Genomic DNA, 19,992 nt, shown 5'->3' on the forward strand with positions numbered 1-19,992 from the left:
AGTTAATATTTGATCATTTATCGAATATATAAATTTGTACAGGTTGAAGTTGAACTCTTATTTCAAGACTTCAGAAATTGGATGTACCAGATCATTAATTATATAATTTAATATTTGTAGATCTAGTTAATTTCAAGGTTTCACATTTACTTATTCGTTAATCGCACGTTAGGGAGCAATAACTAGAGCATCTTGTAAATAAAAACTGTCACCATAATAGACAATTAAGACAGTGATTACCTACTAATTAATTTATGTTTAAATATGTAGAAATGACAGCTGGGAGTCTTGGCACTTTCAATAGTTTCCACAAACCAATGCCAAATATATTAATTAATTCAATAAATACAATATTATATCAGTCATTAGGTGTATATAATGTGCAAGAAGAAGAAAACAAATTCCATTGCCTTTCACACTATTCATCTACAAGAGCAAAGAAGCAGAAAAGAAAGACATTGTGAAGAACTCTAAGGTATGTCTCCTAATAGTTCTACCCATTTTTTGCTTTGCTGCTTTGTGATTTTTTCTTTAGTTTTACATTAAATGGATTGACGTTGTTGATTTGTCATTTGGTTGTTAAATGCTATAATAATGGAAAAATCAAACTTCTTGATAGATGCAGACTTGTTCATAAAAAAAAGGATAAGGCCAACTAATCAAGTCTCGAGTTTTTCAACTTTAGGGAGATTCTACAATATAGGTTCCAAAAATTATAACTTTTTTTTTTTATTAAATTTCAGCTTTAGAAAAAACGTTTATCCGTTTCTCGTGTTTAAAAACAAATTTTTCTCTTGAATAAAACATGAGCGAAAAATATTTACCTTATGTGTCAATTTTTATTTTTTTGCTGTTATCACTCAAGTAAATTTTTTTAAAAATATCTATTTAATGAAAATTATTCAGATTTTAAAGTACCTATAAATTATTTTACTTTTACATTAATTACACAATTGATCTCATATAAATTTAAATTTATAATTTTTTATACACAAAAAAGTAAATTTATCTTTCTAATAAACATAAGTATTTGAAAAAGACCTTATTTTTCAAAATAATTTTGAGAACCTGCACCCTTACACTGTGCAACAATATAATTATGTTTTACTTTGCTTGAGTTTCAAATTAAACACGCGTAGCGGTTTCGCATGTTTAAACACGCGAAACCGCTACGGGTTTTTACCAAAACCAATTTTGTATAAAAAAAAAATCCAATTTGGGAACCTATATTATAGAATTGCCTGGAATATAGAAAAAATTCATCAAGTGTCATGACATTAGACATTTCATCCGGTTGGGTGAAATGTTATGGACTCTTTTCACATGGTCGATTGAAATGTCATAACATTTTGCCTGATCGGGTGAAATGTTCGACTCTCGAGACATCAAAATGCACGGGCCGTGTTCTGTGTATGCAATGCATGTGTTCCGTCATCTAACTTCATTTGTGTCTCCGGCTATTTGAGCTATGTTTTCGCCTAGATTCACTGTCTATAGAGATAAATTACAGGAGAATTAGAGAGCTTTATTGATTGCAGCTATAATCCAATAACATAAATGATTGCAGCTATAATCCGATTACAACAAGACGAGTATTTAGCTTGACGAGTCTTTATTGATGGCAGTAAAAAACTAGCTATTCAATGTATCCTATCTTTCAAAACTCAGATCAAGAATGATACAAACCCTCTAGATGTTTTACAAGTATTTCGCCTGACTCGAACTCTCTTGAATGAATGGAATGGTGTGTTGATTCTCTGATCAGCATACATACTCTCAGTTTTAACCACCTCAAGTGAAGTCAACAAACTGACTTCGTAACTAACTCTGTGAAACCAAACTCTGAACCGCTTTTAACTGCCAAATCCAAGCTGTGACTGCAACACACGGTGAAACAAACTGCATTTTATTCCTACTCTGCAATTGACTTCATTACTAACTCTGTGAAACAAACTGCATTTTGTTCCTACTCAGTTTTTCACTCTATACCAATTATCCATTTCTCTTACTGAATCAGTTATAAGCTTAAGCAATGGAAGGAGAAGCTGTCGCTGCTGTCGTTAAAGTTTTAGTTCAAAACCTCATCGACCATTCCAAGAAAGAGATCTCACTAATCCGTGGTCTCGACAAAGAAGCAGCAAAGCTAGCTGGAAGTTTAGATACGATCCAGCAATTGTTGAACGATGCTGAGAGCTGTACCATTCCCGGTGGGGCTGTCAAAAGCTGGCTGAGGAAGCTCGAAGACGTGGCCTTCGATGCTGACAACGTTTTGGATGAGCTCAACTATCATCTTCTCTCCAAACAAATCAGCTCCATTAAACCCATGAAACAAAAGGTACTATCGTGCTTCTCAATCTTCAGTAAGATTGCGCATCCGAGAAACATAGCTCTCAAAATCCAAGAAATCAATGAGAATTTGGAGTATGTTCGAAAAGAGGGAGCTGAGCTTGGCCTCAAAGAGAGGCTTGCAAACGATGTGCCAAAATTGCCTCATGCTGCTTTTGAAACTGATTCCTTCTCACATGATCCAATTTTTATTGGAAGAGATGAGTTGGTTTCGGAAATAGTTGAGATTATTAACACTAGTACCACAACTAATGAACGTGTAGTTTCTATCTTTGCCATTGTGGGAATGGGAGGATTGGGGAAGACAACCTTGACTAGGAATGTCTTCCATCATCCAAAGATAAAATCTCAATTTGGATCACATATTTGGGTGCATGTTTCTCAAATTTTTGATCCAATCACTCTTTTCAAGAAAATCCTCAAATGCTTAACTTGTAGTCATAAAGTTGAAGTTGAGAGTAGGGAAGATATTATGAAAAAGCTTCAAGAAGCTTTGACTGACAAAACTTATCTTCTAATTCTTGATGATGTTTGGAATCAAGATCGACCCAAATGGGATGATTTTATAAATTCATTAGTTGGCGTTACTTCTACCGAGAGAAATGCAATCGTTATTACCACCAGAAATATGGAAGTCGCTTCAACTATGCAATCACTTCATACACATGGGCTCAAAGGATTATCACATGAAGATTGTTGGTCAATAATCAAAGCAAAAACTTTTGGAAAAGATGATATTCCATCAGAGTTTGAGGCCATAGGAATGAAGCTTGCAACAAGATGTCAAGGTTTACCATTAGTGGCCAATGTAGTTGGTGGAGCACTATGCAATAAATCTGAAGAAGAATGGATCTTGATCGAAGAGAAATGGCTTTCGTACAATGAAGGGGATCATATCACAAAGATTTTGAAGTTGAGCTTTGATAATTTGTCTCTGCCGTCACTCAAGAAATGTTTTGCATGTTGTTCAATTTTTCCTAAAGGTCGCAAAATCAAAAGCCAAGAACTGATTGAGTATTGGATGGCAGAAGGATTTCTTGAAGCTAATGGAAGCAGTGAGATGGAGTGCTTAGGTGACAAATTTATGAAGGTTCTTCTGAACAACTCTCTACTACAAGTTGCAAAAAGAGATGATTATGGAAATGTAGAGATTTGTGTGATGCACGATCTTGTGCATGATCTCGCATGTTCAATTTCAGGTTCTTCTAGCAATATAGAAGGTGGGATCCGAGTGAGATACATGCTTCATGAAGAAAAAAGTCATATTCCAAAAGAAGTGGCAAAATATTTGCGTACATTATTGTTCAAAGGAAACAGTTATGGTAACATGTTTGCCAGTTTCAATCGTCTACATATTTTAATTCTTGTAGATTATGGATGTGAAAAGTTTCCAAGTTCGATAAGGAAGTTGATACATTTAAGGAAACTTGATATTTCGGCGACGCATATCAAATATTTGCCAGACTGGATTGGTGAACTACATCAGTTGCAAACATTAAATGCAGAGTTAAAGTATTATATAGGAGAATTGAGGAAATTTCCTAGTACTATGAAGTACTTGATTAACTTAAGGCATCTTTACATCGATGATGGTGTAGAGTTGCCTGCCGAGATTGGGAGTTTAACTTCTCTCCAGACGCTAAAGTATTTTAAAGTTGGCGACAAGAATGGATGCAAAATCGAGGAGCTCGGGAGTTTGAATGGTCTTAAAGGAAAACTGGAAATTTCTTATCTTGAAAGGGTTGATAGCAAGGAAGTGGCTGAGAAAGCAAGTCTATCTCACAAGTCAAAATTATTGGATTTGTGTTTTAGATGGGATCAATATAGAAAAGGAGAAACTCCAAATGATGAGAATGTGTTAGAAGGCCTCCAACCTCACTCTAATCTAAAGATATTAGTGATTGAAGGATTCAAGGCAAAAAGATTTCCGTCCTAGACCCAGAAGATGGCAGTTGAAAATGTGTCTCAAGGTTGTTGGTTACCACTCAACAAGTTGGTTGAGATAAAACTCTTCATGTGCTCAGAATGTGAAGAAATCCCAATGTTCGGGCAGTTGCCAAATCTCAAGTCTCTGTGGTTAGAAGGATTGACAAATTTGAAGTCCATAAATTCTTCATTCTATGGATTAGTGAATGAGGAGACACGTGTAGTTTTTCCAGCTCTAGAAAGGCTCGCGATGGTTAAAATTCCTAAGTTGGCAGAGTGGGCAGAAGTAGAATCAGCAGGTGCAAGTGATGTGAAGGTATTTCCTAACCTCCAACACTTGGAGATCTCTCAGTGCAAGCAATTGACGAGTTTTCCTAATCATTCGTGGCCATGCCTAAAAAGTTTGATCATCAAGGGGAGTGGGAGCATGCCTTTCACATGCATATTCAAGACGAAATTAAAGTTGCTAACAGAGCTTTGCATAGAAGGAATAGATGATCTGGAATATCTCCCAAATTGGTTATTCTATAACAATCCCAATCTCTTGGATTTAAGTATAAGAATGTGTTCCAATTTGAGAGAATTACCAGATGGTCTAGGCACCCTCAATTCTTTGAAGAAGTTGAGTATAAGGGACTGTCCAAATATGGAACGAGCAGCAGATATTGGTGCACAACAATCACAAGGAAGCCTTGCATGTCTTAAAATATTGGAGATTTGTGGATGCAAAGCTTTGATGTATTTACCATGTGAAATGGTAGGATCCCTGCTTGAGGAACTTGAGTTGAAGAATTTAAGTAGCCTGAAGAATCTACCCGGCATAATTGATTGTCTGCCGAAATTGCTTCGTTTAACACGTTTACGAATTATTGGTGATTCTCAATTTATGGCCTCTTATTTCATGAATAGGTTAAAAATATATGTTAATGTGGATGGATCCATGGAGACCGTTGATGGCTTATTGCAAAGATGCAACTCCAGCTCTCTTAGGTATTTAGAATTGAAAGGGAGGGAAGCTTGGGGAAATTTGCAAGAATCAATTCAACATCTCACCTCCATTGAGGTTTTAAAGATAGAGAATTATGGAATGGAAGAGTTGCCTCAATGGTTGGGGAACCTCTCATCTCTAAGATGGTTGGTTTTAAATAATTGCAAGAAGTTAAGGAGTCTTCATGCAATGCCAGGTTTCACATCACTTGAATGGTTAGATATTAAGGGATGCCCAGAAATAAGTATTGAACAACAAAGTGATGCAGCTGATTCCCAATGGCCCAACATTTCCCATATCCCCAGCATCACGATTGATGGACACAGCATACGTGAGTATGAATACATTTTCTGGTTTCCTTTTATAGAAACAGTTGCATGTCTACTTCCTCACCACCACATTATATTGACTTTCAGTGACTTATAGATTTCACCTTTTCTCTATTAATCCTTTTTGTGTTTGATAGTTAAAAACAGAAGGAGAAAACATACTAAGAGTCTGATGAGTGGGTGCCTCTAAAGTGTCCATAGCAATTGCTCAAACCTTTCTTCATGTTTACTGGTAACAAACCTCAAATTGCAATTCACTTTACTTTCTTTTATTTTTGTTGATGGGATTATTAGTTGAAGAGGATGTGGACACCATACTTTTCAGACATTTATGCTCATTTTCAGTTGTGTGAATAGCAAGAGTTATCCATTGTGTGATTTTGATGCATACTCAGCTCCCAAAATGCAGGTATTTTCCATTGGCTGTTGAGACTGTAAATTGCAAATTAATATCTCCAACATGTTAAAGAAAAATTGGATCTTCTATTTTGCATTCCGTGTTTCATACTATATGGGTGGTTTAATAGGAATACTTAGTATAATGATTATAATTAAGATAAGAAAGTGTTTTTATGTCATATTTATTTATTGCTCATGTAGTTGAGTCGTATGCTTTTTTAGGTTTGTTATTAAGTCATGAGTAGAATGTTTTTTCTTTGGCAAAAACTTTACTCTCTCTTCTCTCTATACATATAACACCAAAAGTCACCAACACAATTTTCAAAGTTAACATGCAATCAAATGCATGAAATGTTAAGGAATTACTCCCTTAACAATTAATTAAAACTGCATTAGTTAGTTACAACCATGCAAGAAAACATGTTCAGCATAACTACCCAATCCAGAAGAATTTTAGCAGTCTTGAAATCTCGGTGTATGATTGGTATATCTCTTTCGTTCAAGTAGCTAAGGCCTCTTGCAACATCTAGAGCGGATTTGATTCTCCTCGCCCACTGAAGTGATAGGTTTTGAGCTACGGACCAAAACATACAAGGTAAATGAGGCTTACTACATACACATGCCACACACAAGGAACCAAAATGAGTTCTTCTCATAATTTTTATCTTCTATGAAATGATCATTAATGAGGACACTATATATGAACAAATTGTTCATCTATTATAGTGAATTACCAAAAGCAATCATTTATCACAATAACCAATGTTTTTGGGTGTGGGCAAATGACCGAATTCTAAGAAAATGAAAACAAATTGATAAATCCTGTTATAGTATGAATTTTTACCATTGAGGAAGACAATAAATGAAGAAATTCCTGTACATTCTTTATGTCAGCCATATTAGTATATCATTAAGCCAGAAAATGAAGCTAACTTTTGCCAACATGATTGGGTGCTAACTTAAGCACTGGAGAGCTAGCTTCACATATTTATATGCTCCATCATGAGGGTATGTGTCTACAATCTCCTACAGTTTTTTCATTACGCTGAAATATCGTTTCACCCACTCAATGAGATTCTGCTTTTTCATGGTCAAAGACTCGAAGCCCAGTGAGTAACTCCGGAAGAACAATCCCAAAGCTGTATACATCGGATTTCATTGTGAGCCGACCTGTTCCTGAACAAGAATTCAAATGAAAACTAGCATAATATTATTTTAGGCACAAAGCGCTATTACTTAAGAAAAAAGGAATAAATTTGCATTACACTTGTTTTAGCTTTCGCACGTTAGATCTCGTTGATGATTTGTGGTTTAAAATTCCGTAGTAACACTTATTTAGCTTCCATTTGAATATTGGGATTTGGTGAATATCTATGCAAGTTTGTTTTTGGTTTAGAAATGAGTTTAATCTCACCAGATTATGTTGACTTTCAGTGACTTGTTGATTTCACCTTTTCTCCATTAATCCTTTTTGTGTTTGATAATTGAAGGAAGAAGAAAGAGAGAATTTTGTAGAGATTTGATGTTTTCTTCCGTCCTAGTCGTCTCTTATATGTTATGTCGTTGATGCTTGTAAGAAACCTCACATTGCAATTCTCTTTTCTTTCTTTGGTTTTTTGCTGATGGGATAATTGGTTAAAGAGGATGTGAATTCCAATTTCTTTCAGACATTTCTGCTCATTTTCAGTTGTGGGAATAGCAAGACTTATCCACTGCTGCTGCATGCTCCGCTCCTAAAATGCAGTGTTTTTCATTAATACTGGTAAGAAGCCTCACATTGCATTCTCTTTTCTTTCTTTGTTTTTTCTTGATGGGATTATTAATTGAAGAGGATGTGGATTCCAATTTCATTCAGACATTTCTTTGCAAATTAATATCCCGAACATTAATTACTTAAATTGGATGTTCTATTGTGCATTCTTGTTTCATATTTTGTTGGTGCCATTTTGAATGCTTTTATTGTAAACAAGAATCAAAGGATTCTTGAGATATTAAGCAAATAATCATAAATCCTGGATATTAAGCAAAAGGCTTATCATATCCTAAAGTTTGAATCCATCCTTAGGAAACACTAGATTAGACATATTTTCCTTTTTGAGTTGTAATGTTAAAATTGGATTTGGATCCCTGCTGTGGACAGAAGCATAGGAATGTTGTTCCTCACAACTTAATATTTAACTTATAATTTATAATATTGAAATATCAAATTCTTTTTAATGAAATGTTATGCTGTTAGGAACAGCACCCCTGCCGTGCTTCTTTCCACAGCAGGGGATCTAAATCCGTTAAAATTGGCTTATTTTTCTTTTTGGCTAATGAGGGCCACACACCTTTACACCATAGTCTTACTCTAATGAGATAGAGGAGATCGGATGGAGTACTATTTTTATATATTAGTCTAATCTTCAAGAGGAAACATCTCCTAACAATATTTACTTGTGAACATCTAGAGCCTCTTTGATTCCCCTCGACCAACGAAGTGATAGGTTTCGAGGTATGGAGCAGAACACAAAAGGTAAATGAAGCTTACTACATGCACATGCCACACACAGGGCGCAAAATGAGTTCTTTCAAGATTTGATCTTCAAATATCCATTAATTAGGACATCATAGTTGTATTAACAAATTGTTAATGTAGGCATCAAAACAACATGAGGAAACTGTGGTGAAATACCAAAAGCAGTCATATATCAGAATAAAATCGTACCAGTCGTTGAGTAAGTCACAGTTCCAAATATCCCACCAACCAGTCGTGTTGGCGTTGCCATGTTCGCCATACACGCACCAGCCAAGCCTTGGAAGCAATTTTTCGTTCGCCGTTGCCCCTCTTTATTGTGGAACTGGTTTGTTCTCGAGCTCTTGAAACGTCTTGGTGATTCAGACGCATGGGAACCCAAGTTTGTTGTTGTGTGCCAGGAGATCCCAGCTGTTAACCGACACAGACATTGCAGACATATCTTGGCAACTTCATATGCTTTTTTTGGTCATTCATGTATATTATTCCGTAGCTTTGTTTTTTCTGTTTCTTCTCATTTTTCTTCCTTTAATCAAGTATATATTCCCTACCTTTTTTGTGATCATGGTGTGCTTATTTGTATTTTTTTTTTAAATTAATAATTAATTGTTTTAGCCCTACTTTGGCTGCCAATTTAGGATATACTCCCTCCGTCCGCCATTAGGAGTCTCATTCATGGGTGGCACGGATTTTAAGAAATGTTAAGAAAAGTTGGTAGAAAAAAGTTAGTGGAATAGGGTCTCACTTGTATGTATTAGTTTTAAATGAAATGTGAGTGAATTGAGTTAGTGGAAGGTGGAACAGTATTACCCTTTATAGTAAAAGTGAACCGAGACTCTTATTCGCGGACGGAGGGAGTAGATGGTAATCTGTTTGTGTGTTAATTTTAAAAGTACCATCTACTCTGTATTAGTTTTAAAAGTACCATCTACTCCTATTCGCCGGACGGAGGGAGTAGATGGTACTCTGTTTGTGTGTTAATTCATAGTCAGTATATACTGATTTTTTCGTTTTGTTTACAAAATAACAACGAAAATGTTTGAATTTAAAGAATTTAAGTATTTGCTTGAGATTAATCAAAAATTAATTACTTAATTATGAGGTAAGAAAATACAGTATGTATTAATAATTCTACCTATTTAATCATAATTTTGAATAATTTGAAATTTTGGGTAGTGTCCTAGTGGGTATATAAAATTATTAGTTGAGTTATCGAATAAATAAAATTGTACAGGTTGAACTCTTATTTCAAGACTTCAGAAATTGGATGTACCAGAGCATTTTATACTTTAATATGTGTAGATCTAGCTAATTTCAAGGCTTGACATTTACTTATTCTGTAATCTCACGTGAGGGAGCAATAATTGGAGCTTCTTGTAATTAAAAACTGACACCAATAGTTGACTATAAATACAGTGATTAATTAATAATTAAATTATGTAGTAATGACAGCTGGGAATCTTGGCACTTTCAAATGTTTTAAGTCACCAATGCCAAATATATTAATTAATTCAATATATACAATATTATATCAGTCATTAGGTATATATCATGTCCAAGAAGGAGAAGACTAATTCCATTGCGTATTCACTACAAGAGCAGAGCAGAGCAGAGAAGAAGAAGAGATATTGTGAAGAACTCTAAGGTATGTCTATCCATACATCTGAGAGATCTTGGCCTTTTTTCACTTTGCTGGTTTGTGATTTTTTATTTAATTTTACTGTAAATGGATTTACGCTGTTGATTTGTCATTTAGTTATTATAAATGCTATAGTAATGGAAAAATCATACTCCCTCCGTCCCAAGGAAGATGACCCTTTTCTTGGGCGGCACGGAATTTTATGCAAATTTATTTTGTGTGTTCAGAGGAGAGAGTAAAGTAAGAAAGAAGGAATAAAGTAGAGATAAAGGTGTTTCCATTTTAAGTAATAGGTCATTTTAGTTGGGACAAACTAAAAAGGAAAGTGGGTCATATTCAGTGGGAAGGAGGGAGTATTTTGCTCTGGGTCATTGCATTCTTGATAGATGCAGACTTATGGCCAAATAGTCTAGTGTCACTGTGTCAGGCTTTTTCTACTTTATGGAGATTCTACAATATAGTTTCCCAAAATTATAAACTTTTTCTTAAAAAAAAAAAAAATTCAAGCTCTGGAAAATGCATGTCCGTTATTGTTGACATGAATAAAACTTGAGCGATTTTTGTCATAAATGTTTGCTATTGGTGATTTTTTTACATGGTCGGGTGAAATGTTTGACTCTCGATATATCAAAATGTATGCAAAGCATGTGATCCGTCATATGACTTCTTTTGTGTCTCCGGATATTTGAGCTTTGTTTTCACCTAGATTCACTTCCTATTGAGATAAATTACATGTATTAATTTAAAAACTAAACTAAAAATATACTTATTATTATTTATAAAAAAATAATAATATAAATTTTTAATAAATTATTAATTACAAAAAATAATAATTATATTACTCTATTTATTACTACGATGGATAGTATAAATATGGATTATCTATCATATATTAAATAATATAACTAATTATAGTTAAATGGAGTATTATAATTATAATAATAATAATAATAATAATTATTATTATTATTATTATTATTACATATATTATAATTAAATAATTTTTATAATTTAAAATTATATTACGATTTTATTGATTACTTATTTATTTTTAAATAATAATTTTTATTTATTATTACATAAATTATATTATATAATTATATTTTAATTATTTAATAAATTAATATTATTATGATAATAACAATTTTATACAAATATTAATATAATTATAATTATTATAATTTAAATTATATTGGTTATTTATTATATTGACATTAAATATGATTTATAATTTTAAATTATTTTAAAAATATTGTTCTCGGAATCTGATTATTTCCAGTTTGATTAAAAACCGAAACAAATACAAGAATTTAAAACTTAAAGAATTAGATTATTTTTTCATACAGAATCTTGGCAACCAAACATGACCAAAGTGTAATTCAAGCTATTTGATTAACATCAAATAACCACAAACTTAAGTCTTGTTGCTTGTCCTCGAGCAAGATAGACCAACCCTCCACTAAGAGAACACACATCACCACCCGCTGCACCACATACGATTTTTGTAATTTTAACCTCGATACTATATTAAGTAGTACAATGGTACCCCTTGTTCTATGCTGGCTCCGCCAGTGCTTCCACCACATTCAGAATTTCAGCCGTCCGAATCTCCTCTGCCACATGAGCTTCATTTGCTCCTTTTCCAAGCATAGCTGTTTTTCTTTAGGTGTCCATGTTTCGCAAGATTTAATTTCTTTTTCTGAAATTTCTTCTTGAAATCTTTCTTGCCTTGATTCTTTACATTTAGGCTCTCTGCCATTTGATAAGTGGACTTCAAGCTTCATTCTAGAATTCCTTTGTCTTAAAGGCTGACATAACTTTTTCCAGTGTAATTGTGTTATCTCTTCCATAGATCATATCATCATTTAATTGACCAAAACTCTTAGGCTATTAATCACTATAAGAGCCATGCATCACACTAAAACACCTAAACTCTTCCATAGCTCGAAAACAGAGCCATGCATCACAATAAAAAACTAGCTATTCATTGTATCCTATCTTTCAAAACTCAGATCAAGAATGATACAAACTCTCTAGCTATTTTACAAATGTTTCACTCAATTCTTTGATGAAGAAACTCGACTTCTCTTGGATGAATGGAATGGTGTGTTGATTATATTGATAGGCTTTTGCCTATCAGAGAAATTATTTGAATGAATTTGTACAGAGAAAAAAAGAGAACAATCCTAGTTGAAGTTCTAGGGGGTGTTTCACGCCGGAACAGAGAATGAGATTAATAATTCAATTCTTCATTCTACTGTTATACAAAAAGATCTACAACCAGGAAAGTAAATCAAATCATTAAAACTAAATATTTTGAAAATATACTACTCCCTCCGTTTCACCATAGTTGAGGCGAAACTTTTCGGCACGGAGTTTAAGAAAAAGATGTTGAGTGTGTTGAATATAAAGATAAAATAAGTAAGAGAGAGAAAAAGGTAGAGAGAATAAAGCAGAAAGTGAATAAAGTAGAGAAAAAAAAGTAAGAGAGATTAAAGTAAGAAAGAGAAAATAATTACTATATTTGGAAACGACTCAACTATGAAGAAACTTCCCAAAACGGTAAATGACTCAACTATGGCGAAACGGATGGAGTATTTATTTATTTATTTCTTTCTTTCACTTACTCCATTATGCGAGTTTGAAAATATTTTTTTAGTTGAATCAACATTTAAAATGGGCGTAATACACAAGTAAATTAGAAATTTTAAAAATAGTTTTAAAAATAGTTGTTGGCAAGAACTGAAATAACATAAGAAAATGAAAGCAAACTACATTGAACGAAAGGCTGTAAAGTGTAAACTATACTGATTCTGTTCATGCTCTGTCCTCTCTATACCAATTATCCATTTCTCTTTCTGAATCAGTTACGATCTCAAACAATGGAAGGAGAAGCTGTCGCCGCAGTCATTCAAGTTTTAGTCCAAAACCTCATCGACCAATCCAAGAAAGAGATCTCACTAATCCGTGGTCTCGACAAAGAAGCAGCAAAGCTAGCTGGGAGTCTAGATACGATCCAGAAATTCTTGAACGATGCTGAAAGCCGTACCATTCCCGGTGGGACTGTCAAAAGCTGGTTGAGGAAGCTCGAAGATGTGGCGTTTGATGCTGACAACGTTTTGGATGAACTCAACTATCATCTTCTCTCCAAAGAAAGCAAGTCCATCAAACCCAAGAAACAAAAGGTACTATCGTGCTTCTCATCCTTCAGTAAGATTGGGCATCAGAGAAACATAGCTCTCAAAATCCAAGAAATCAATGAGAATTTGGAGTCAATTCAAAAAGAGGGATCCGGGCTTGGCCTCAAAGAGAGGCTTGCCAACAATGTGTCCAATTTGCCTCATGCAGCTTTTGAAACTGATTCCTTCTCATATGATCCAATTTTCATTGGAAGAGATGAGTTGGTGTCCGAAATAGTTGAGGTTATTAACACTGGTACCACAACGGATGAACGTGTAGTTTCTATGTTTGCCATCGTGGGAATGGGAGGATTGGGGAAGACAACCTTGACTAGAAATGTCTTCCATCATCCAAAGATAAAAAATCACTTTGGATCACGTCTTTGGGTGCATGTTTCTCAAATTTTTGATTCAATCATTCTTTTCAAGAAAATCCTCAAATGCTTAACTTCTACCGATCAAGTTGAAGTTGAGAGTAGGGAAGATATTCTAAAAAAGCTTCAAAAAGCTTTGGAAGACAAAACTTATCTTCTAATTCTTGATGATGTATGGAATGAAGATCGTCCCAAATGGGATGATTTTATCAATTCTTTGGTTGGCGTTACTTCTACCAAAAGGAATGCAATTGTTATTACCACCAGAAATACGGAAGTTGCTTCAACTATGCTATCTCTTCATACACATGAGCTCAAAGGATTATCAGACGAAGATTGTTGGTCAATAATCCAAGCAAAAACTTTTGGAAAAGAGGATATTCCATTAGAGTTTGAGGCCATAGGGAGGAAGATTGCCACAAGATGTCAAGGTTTGCCGTTAGCTGCTAATGTAGTTGGTGGAGTGCTATGCAATAAATCTAAAGAAGAATGGCTCTCGATTGAAGAGAAATGGCTTTCTTATAATGAAGGGGATCATATCACAAAGATATTGAAGTTGAGCTTTGATAATTTGTCTCTGCCGTCACTCAAAAAGTGTTTTGCATATTGTTCCCTTTTTCCTAAAGGTCGCAGAATCAAAAGTCAAGAACTGATTGAGTATTGGATGGCAGAAGGATTTCTTGAAGCTAATGGAAGCACTGAGATGGAGTGCTTAGGTGACAAATTTATGAAAGTTCTTCTGCACAACTCTCTACTACAAGTTGCAGAAAGAGATGATTATGGAAATGTAGAGAGTTGTGTGATGCACGATCTTGTGCATGATCTCGCATGTTCAATTTCAGGTTCTTCTAATAATACAGAAGGCGGAAGCCGATTGAGATACATGTTTCATGATGCAGAAAGTCGTATTCCAAAAGAAGTGGCAAAATACTTGCGTACATTATTGTTTGATGGAGACATTTATGGTAACATGTTTGCCAATTTCGATCGTCTGCATGTTTTAGTTCTCGCATATGATTTGTGTGAAAAGTTTCCAAGTTCGATAAGGAAGTTGATACATTTAAGGAAACTTGATATTTCGTCAACGCGTATATATTATTTTCCGGACTGGATTGGGGATCTCCATCAGTTGCAAACATTAAACGCAGATACAGGAATATTGTGGAAACTGCCTAGTACTCTGAAGTACTTGATTAATTTAAGGCATCTATATATTAATGATGGTGTAGAGTTGCCTGCCGAGATTGGGAGTTTAACTTCTCTCCGGACGCTAGAGTATTTTAAAGTTGGCGACGAGAATGGATGCAAAATTGAAGAGCTCGGGAGTTTGAATGGTCTTAAAGGAAAACTGGAAATTTCTTTTCTTGAAAGGGTTGATAGCAAGGAAGTGGCTGAGAAAGCAAGTCTATCTCACAAGTCAAAATTATTGGATTTGTGTTTGAGATGGGATGAACATAGAGAAGGTGAATCTCCAACTGATGAGAATGTGTTGGAAGGCCTCCAACCTCACTCTAATCTGAAGATGTTAGTGATTAAAGGATTCAAGGCAAAAAGATTTCCGTCCTGGACGCAGAAGATGGCAATTGAAAATGTACCTCATGGCTCTTGGTTACCACTTAACAAGTTGGTTGAGATAAAGCTCTTCAAGTGCTCAGAATGTGAAGAAATCCCAATGTTTGGGCAGTTGCCAAATCTCAAGTCTCTCTGGTTAGAAGGATTGACAAACGTGCAGTCCATAAATTCTTCATTCTATGGATTAGTGAATGAGGAGACACGTGTTGTTTTTCCAGCTCTAGAAAGGCTCGTGTTGGTTGAAATTCCTAAGCTGGTAGAGTGGGCAGAAGTAGAATCTGCAGGTGCAAGTGATGTGAAGGTATTTCCTAACCTCCAACACTTAGAGATCTCTCAGTGCAAGCAATTGATGAGTTTTCCTAATCATTCGTGGTCATGCCTCAAAAGTTTGATAATCAAGGGAAGTGGGAGCATGCCTTTCACACACATATTCAAGACAGAATTAAAGTTGCTAACAGAGCTTTGGATAGAAGGAATAGATCATCTGGAATATCTCCCAAATTGTTTATTCTATAACAATCCCAATCTCTTGGAGTTAAGTATAAGAAATTGTTCCAATTTGCGAGAATTACCAGATGGTCTAGGTACCCTCAATTCTTTGGAGAAGTTGATTATAAGCGACTGTCCAAATTTGGAACGAATGGTAGTTACTGGTGTGCTACAACCCCAAGGAAGCCTCGCATGTCTTAAAAGGTTGGAGATTTTTTATTGCAAAGCTTTGCTGTATTTTCCATGTGAAATGGTAGGATCCGTGCTTGAGGAACTGAAGTTGCAGCATTTAAGTAGCCTAAAGAATCCACCCGAAATAATTGATTATCTGCCAAAATTGCCTTGTCTAAAAGATTTCGTATTTGCTGGAGTTTCTCAATTTTATGCCATTTTATCTTATTCGACACTAACAATAAATGTTAGCGTGGAGGGATCTATGGAGACCGTTGAGTACTTATTGCAAAGATGCAACCCCCGCTCACTTTGGCGTTTAGAATTGATAGGGAGGGAAGATTGGGGAAATTTGCCAGAATCAATTCAACATCTCACCTCTATTGGTAATTTAAAGATAGATAATTATGGAATGGAAGAGTTGCCTGAATGGTTGGGGAACCTCTCATCTCTAAGGAATTTGACTATATATAATTGCAAGAAGTTAAGGAGTCTACATGCACTGCGGGGCCTCACATCATTTACAACCTTAGATATTAAGGGCTGCCCAGAAATAAGTATTGAACAACAAAGTGATGCACCTGATTCCCAATGGCCCAACATTTCCCATATGCCCAACGTTTTTATTGATGGACACAGCATAGGTGAGTATGAATACATATTCTTGTTTCCTTTTAATAGAAACAGTTGCATGTCTATTTCCTCACCACCACATTATATTGACTTTCATTGACTTGATGATTTAAGCTTTTCCCTATTGATCCCTTTTTGTGTTTGATAGTTAAAGACGAAAGGAGAAATCATAATAGGAGTTTGATGAGTGGGTGCCTCTAAAGTGTCCATTTGAATTGCTCAACCTTTCTTCATTATTACTGGTAACAAGCCTCACACTGCAATTCACTTTACTTTCTTTGATTTTTGTTGATGGGATTGTTAATTGAAGAGGATGTGGATACCAATTTTTTTCACACATTTCTGCTCATTTCAGTTGTGGGAATAGAAAAAAATTATATCCATTGCGTGAATTGCTCTGCTTCCAAAATGCAGTGTTTTCATTAGCTTTTGAGACTATAAATTGCAAATTAATATCCCCAACATGTTTCACACAAATTGGATCTTCTATTGTGCATTGGTATTTCGAACATTAATACTCCATTCATCCTACAATAATATGCACTCTTTACTTTTAGTCCATTCCACAAGAATAGTCACTTTCTAATGAGTTAATAACGAGTTTCAATTTTAGAATATCTAACTTTGTTTTAATTTCAGATTTATTCGGTTAGTAATGAGTTTTAATTTCAGAATATCTTACTTTGTTTTAATTTCAGATCCAACTTTGACTATTTTAATGTGTATAATTTCATAGTTGGTTATGAACCATATGATTAAAGAGGATATGTGATGGACTTGCCTTGGATCTGAAATTTTAAAGGGACCTACGGGTCAAATTATAGAGGACCTACGGGTCAAATACAGAGAGACCTTCGGGTCATAGAGGAATCCCAAGACAGATACCAAGCTTAATTTGTTGCAGAATAATAAATTGAACTGAGAGGCATATGCATACAAATATTAAGTTTGTTTATGATATTTATTGCTTATGGTTATGTGTATTGCTTAAAGAATATGTTTGATGTGTGATGTAAAATTAAATGTGGAATTATATGCATTGAGTTGTAGCATTTAAACCATTTATATTTTTCATGATAGATATCAGTGATGTTTAGTTTACATAAGTGAAAGGACGGGATTTTGCACGGGTGTCGTAGGCACGTGTCCCTTTAAGAGTTTTGTGCAATGTTGATCCTTTCCATATAATATAAATTAAGCTAGTTATCATAAATTATGGAAATTATCAAGAGACTTATCTTATCCCAATGTAGAGTAGCTTATACTTCATCCATCCATTTAGACTTGGTATATTTTCCTTTTTGGGTTATCCCATTAAACTTGCCTTATTTTCATACTCATTTACTATTTATTAAGAAAAATGGTTCGATGTTACGGAAGTAAGTCAAGTATGCCGAATTTACTTGTGAACGGGTGGTTGTCCAAGCTTCCTTTGCGCAGGAACTCATATACCAAAATCCTGTTGTCTGCTTTGCAGCTATATCCAACAAGTTCGATCAAATTCAGAAGAAGAAATGTGTTGATGTCATTATGGAAGATGAAAGTTTCCTGACTAGAGATCGAGATTGCAGGATCGAGTCTAGCTCTCCCCATACTCTATGGCCTTTGGCCTTTTGTGATTCACATTGTAATCTTGTTTGATCGAGTTTAGTGAAAAGATCTCTTTGTTCTCCCGTGGATGTAGGCTTATGCTGAACCACATAAACCATTGCCTTGTTCGTGTTATTCTCATTGCATTGCGAGGTTCAACACCACTACTACTACTACTACTTTTGATTGTCTGAAGTGGTTTTAACTCCAAAAAATTTGGATAGTATGAGCTTTTCGGAGTTAAAATATCCAAGATCACATCCTCATGAGCAGTGTCAACAAGTTAGTTGAAAAGAGAGTAAAAATGTTTTAACATAACATGCGACCTGAATTGTCTAAATTTTGAAGGATATGCATGGTAGTTAGTTGGAGGTTCAAAATGAATGAACCAATTGCAAAGGAGGATTTGTATGCATATCAATTGAAAATCCAGAATTTGGCAGTAATTATTAGCAGTATTGTTAAATGCATGTTTCATCTAATTGATCAATTAGTTAAAGCGTAGTATAATATTGGTCAAAGTGAAAAATATAAAGTGTTGTTATTTACTCTAATGAGACAGAGGAGACAGGAGGGTGTACTAATTTTTTATAAGGCTAATCTTCAAGAGGAAACATCTCTTACCAATATTTACTTGCGAGCATCGTGAGATGTTAAGGAAGTAAGTAAAGTATGCCAAATTTACTTGCGAACAAATGGTAGTCCAAGCTCTCTTTAAGCATGAACTCATATACCAGACAAGAATACTGTTGTCTGCATTGAAGCTATATCCAACAAGTTTGATCAAACTCGGGTGACGGAGTTGACTCAAATAATGTATTTCATACTGCAACATTTTTGAATGGTTGATAAACAATAAACTGTACAACTAAGCAGTAAAGAGAATTTAGTTAGGGTAGTTGTATGTGATCAAATACAGAGACAGAGAAACTAGCTCAGGGCATTGAGCCTACTAATCAAGCTTTGAATATTGGCAAAATCAAAGAGAAGAAAGGGGAATTTCAAGAGAGATTATATCTTCTACTGGTGATGATCCAATCTAATCTATATAAGTGTGGATAACCCTCCCCCTTATGAGGCCTTTTAAGGGGTGAGTGGCCCATTTCTAATATGGTATCAGAGCGAGTCCAAGTCGATGATGGTTTTCTCTTTATCTCTTATCTACCTCGCGAGTGGAAGACCATTGCCTACCCACGTGATGGAAGACCGATGTCCTTTCCGGCCCACACGTGAGGGGGCGTGTTAGATTCTCAATATTCTGTTCCACATCGGCTTGGGCTTGGTGATGAACTATATAAGTGTGGATAACCCTCCCCCTTATGACCCCTTTTAAGGGGTGAGTGGCCCATTTCTAATACTCCCTTCGTCCCATATTAGGAGTCAGTTATAGTTATGGCTCGGGTTTTAAGAAAGAATTGATGTGTGTAATAAATGAAGTGAGAAGGTGAGGTGTGTAATAAATGAAGTGAGAAGGTGGGGTGTGTAATAAATGAAGTGAGAAGGTAGAATGTGTAATAAATGAAGTGAGTTGGTTGAAAGTGGGTTCCTTTTGACTTTTTAGGTGTAAAAATATGTTTAATGTTGACTTGTAAGACAAATTCATGAAATTAAGTTTTAGGTGTCAAAATATGTTTAATGTTGACTTGTAAGACAAATTCATTAAATTAAATAAACTTAAGATTTTAAATGTTTCAATATGATTAATAAAGACAACAATTAAGTCACCTAAAAGGTGAAGAGGCTATCGGCCAAAATTTAACAAAACAAACAAGAGGGAAACAATTTTTTCATTAATTCAAACTCCAAAATTAGGAGGGAATTAGTACAATCCATGGAGGGAAA

The 19,992-nt window shown here is 34.8% G+C and overlaps 1 protein-coding gene and 1 pseudogene across 2 annotated transcripts; both read left to right on the forward strand.

Moving 5' to 3' along the window:
• Nucleotides 1-444: 444 nt before the first annotated feature.
• Nucleotides 445-9,034, forward strand: LOC148931327 (disease resistance protein RGA2-like; annotated as a pseudogene). Its single transcript, XR_016135263.1, has 7 exons — nt 445-475; nt 2,018-5,591; nt 5,727-5,998; nt 7,479-7,560; nt 7,656-7,750; nt 8,439-8,503; nt 8,627-9,034. The product of XR_016135263.1 is annotated as a disease resistance protein RGA2-like (transcript).
• Nucleotides 9,035-13,006: 3,972 nt separating this feature from the next.
• On the forward strand, nt 13,007-18,341 carry LOC125218512 (disease resistance protein RGA2-like). The gene is made up of 3 exons (XM_048120197.2): nt 13,007-16,571; nt 16,709-16,802; nt 18,038-18,341. The coding sequence occupies exons 1-2, from the start codon at nt 13,025-13,027 to the stop codon at nt 16,759-16,761; spliced, it is 3,600 nt and encodes a 1,199-aa protein (XP_047976154.2). The 5' UTR covers nt 13,007-13,024; the 3' UTR covers nt 16,762-16,802; nt 18,038-18,341.
• The last annotated feature ends 1,651 nt before the right edge of the window (nt 18,342-19,992 follow it).

Source organism: Salvia hispanica, chromosome 2, assembly GCF_029641045.1.
Source record: "Salvia hispanica isolate PSC_SH4W2 chromosome 2, Shi_PSC_v1, whole genome shotgun sequence".
Lineage (NCBI taxonomy): Eukaryota > Viridiplantae > Streptophyta > Magnoliopsida > Lamiales > Lamiaceae > Salvia > Salvia hispanica.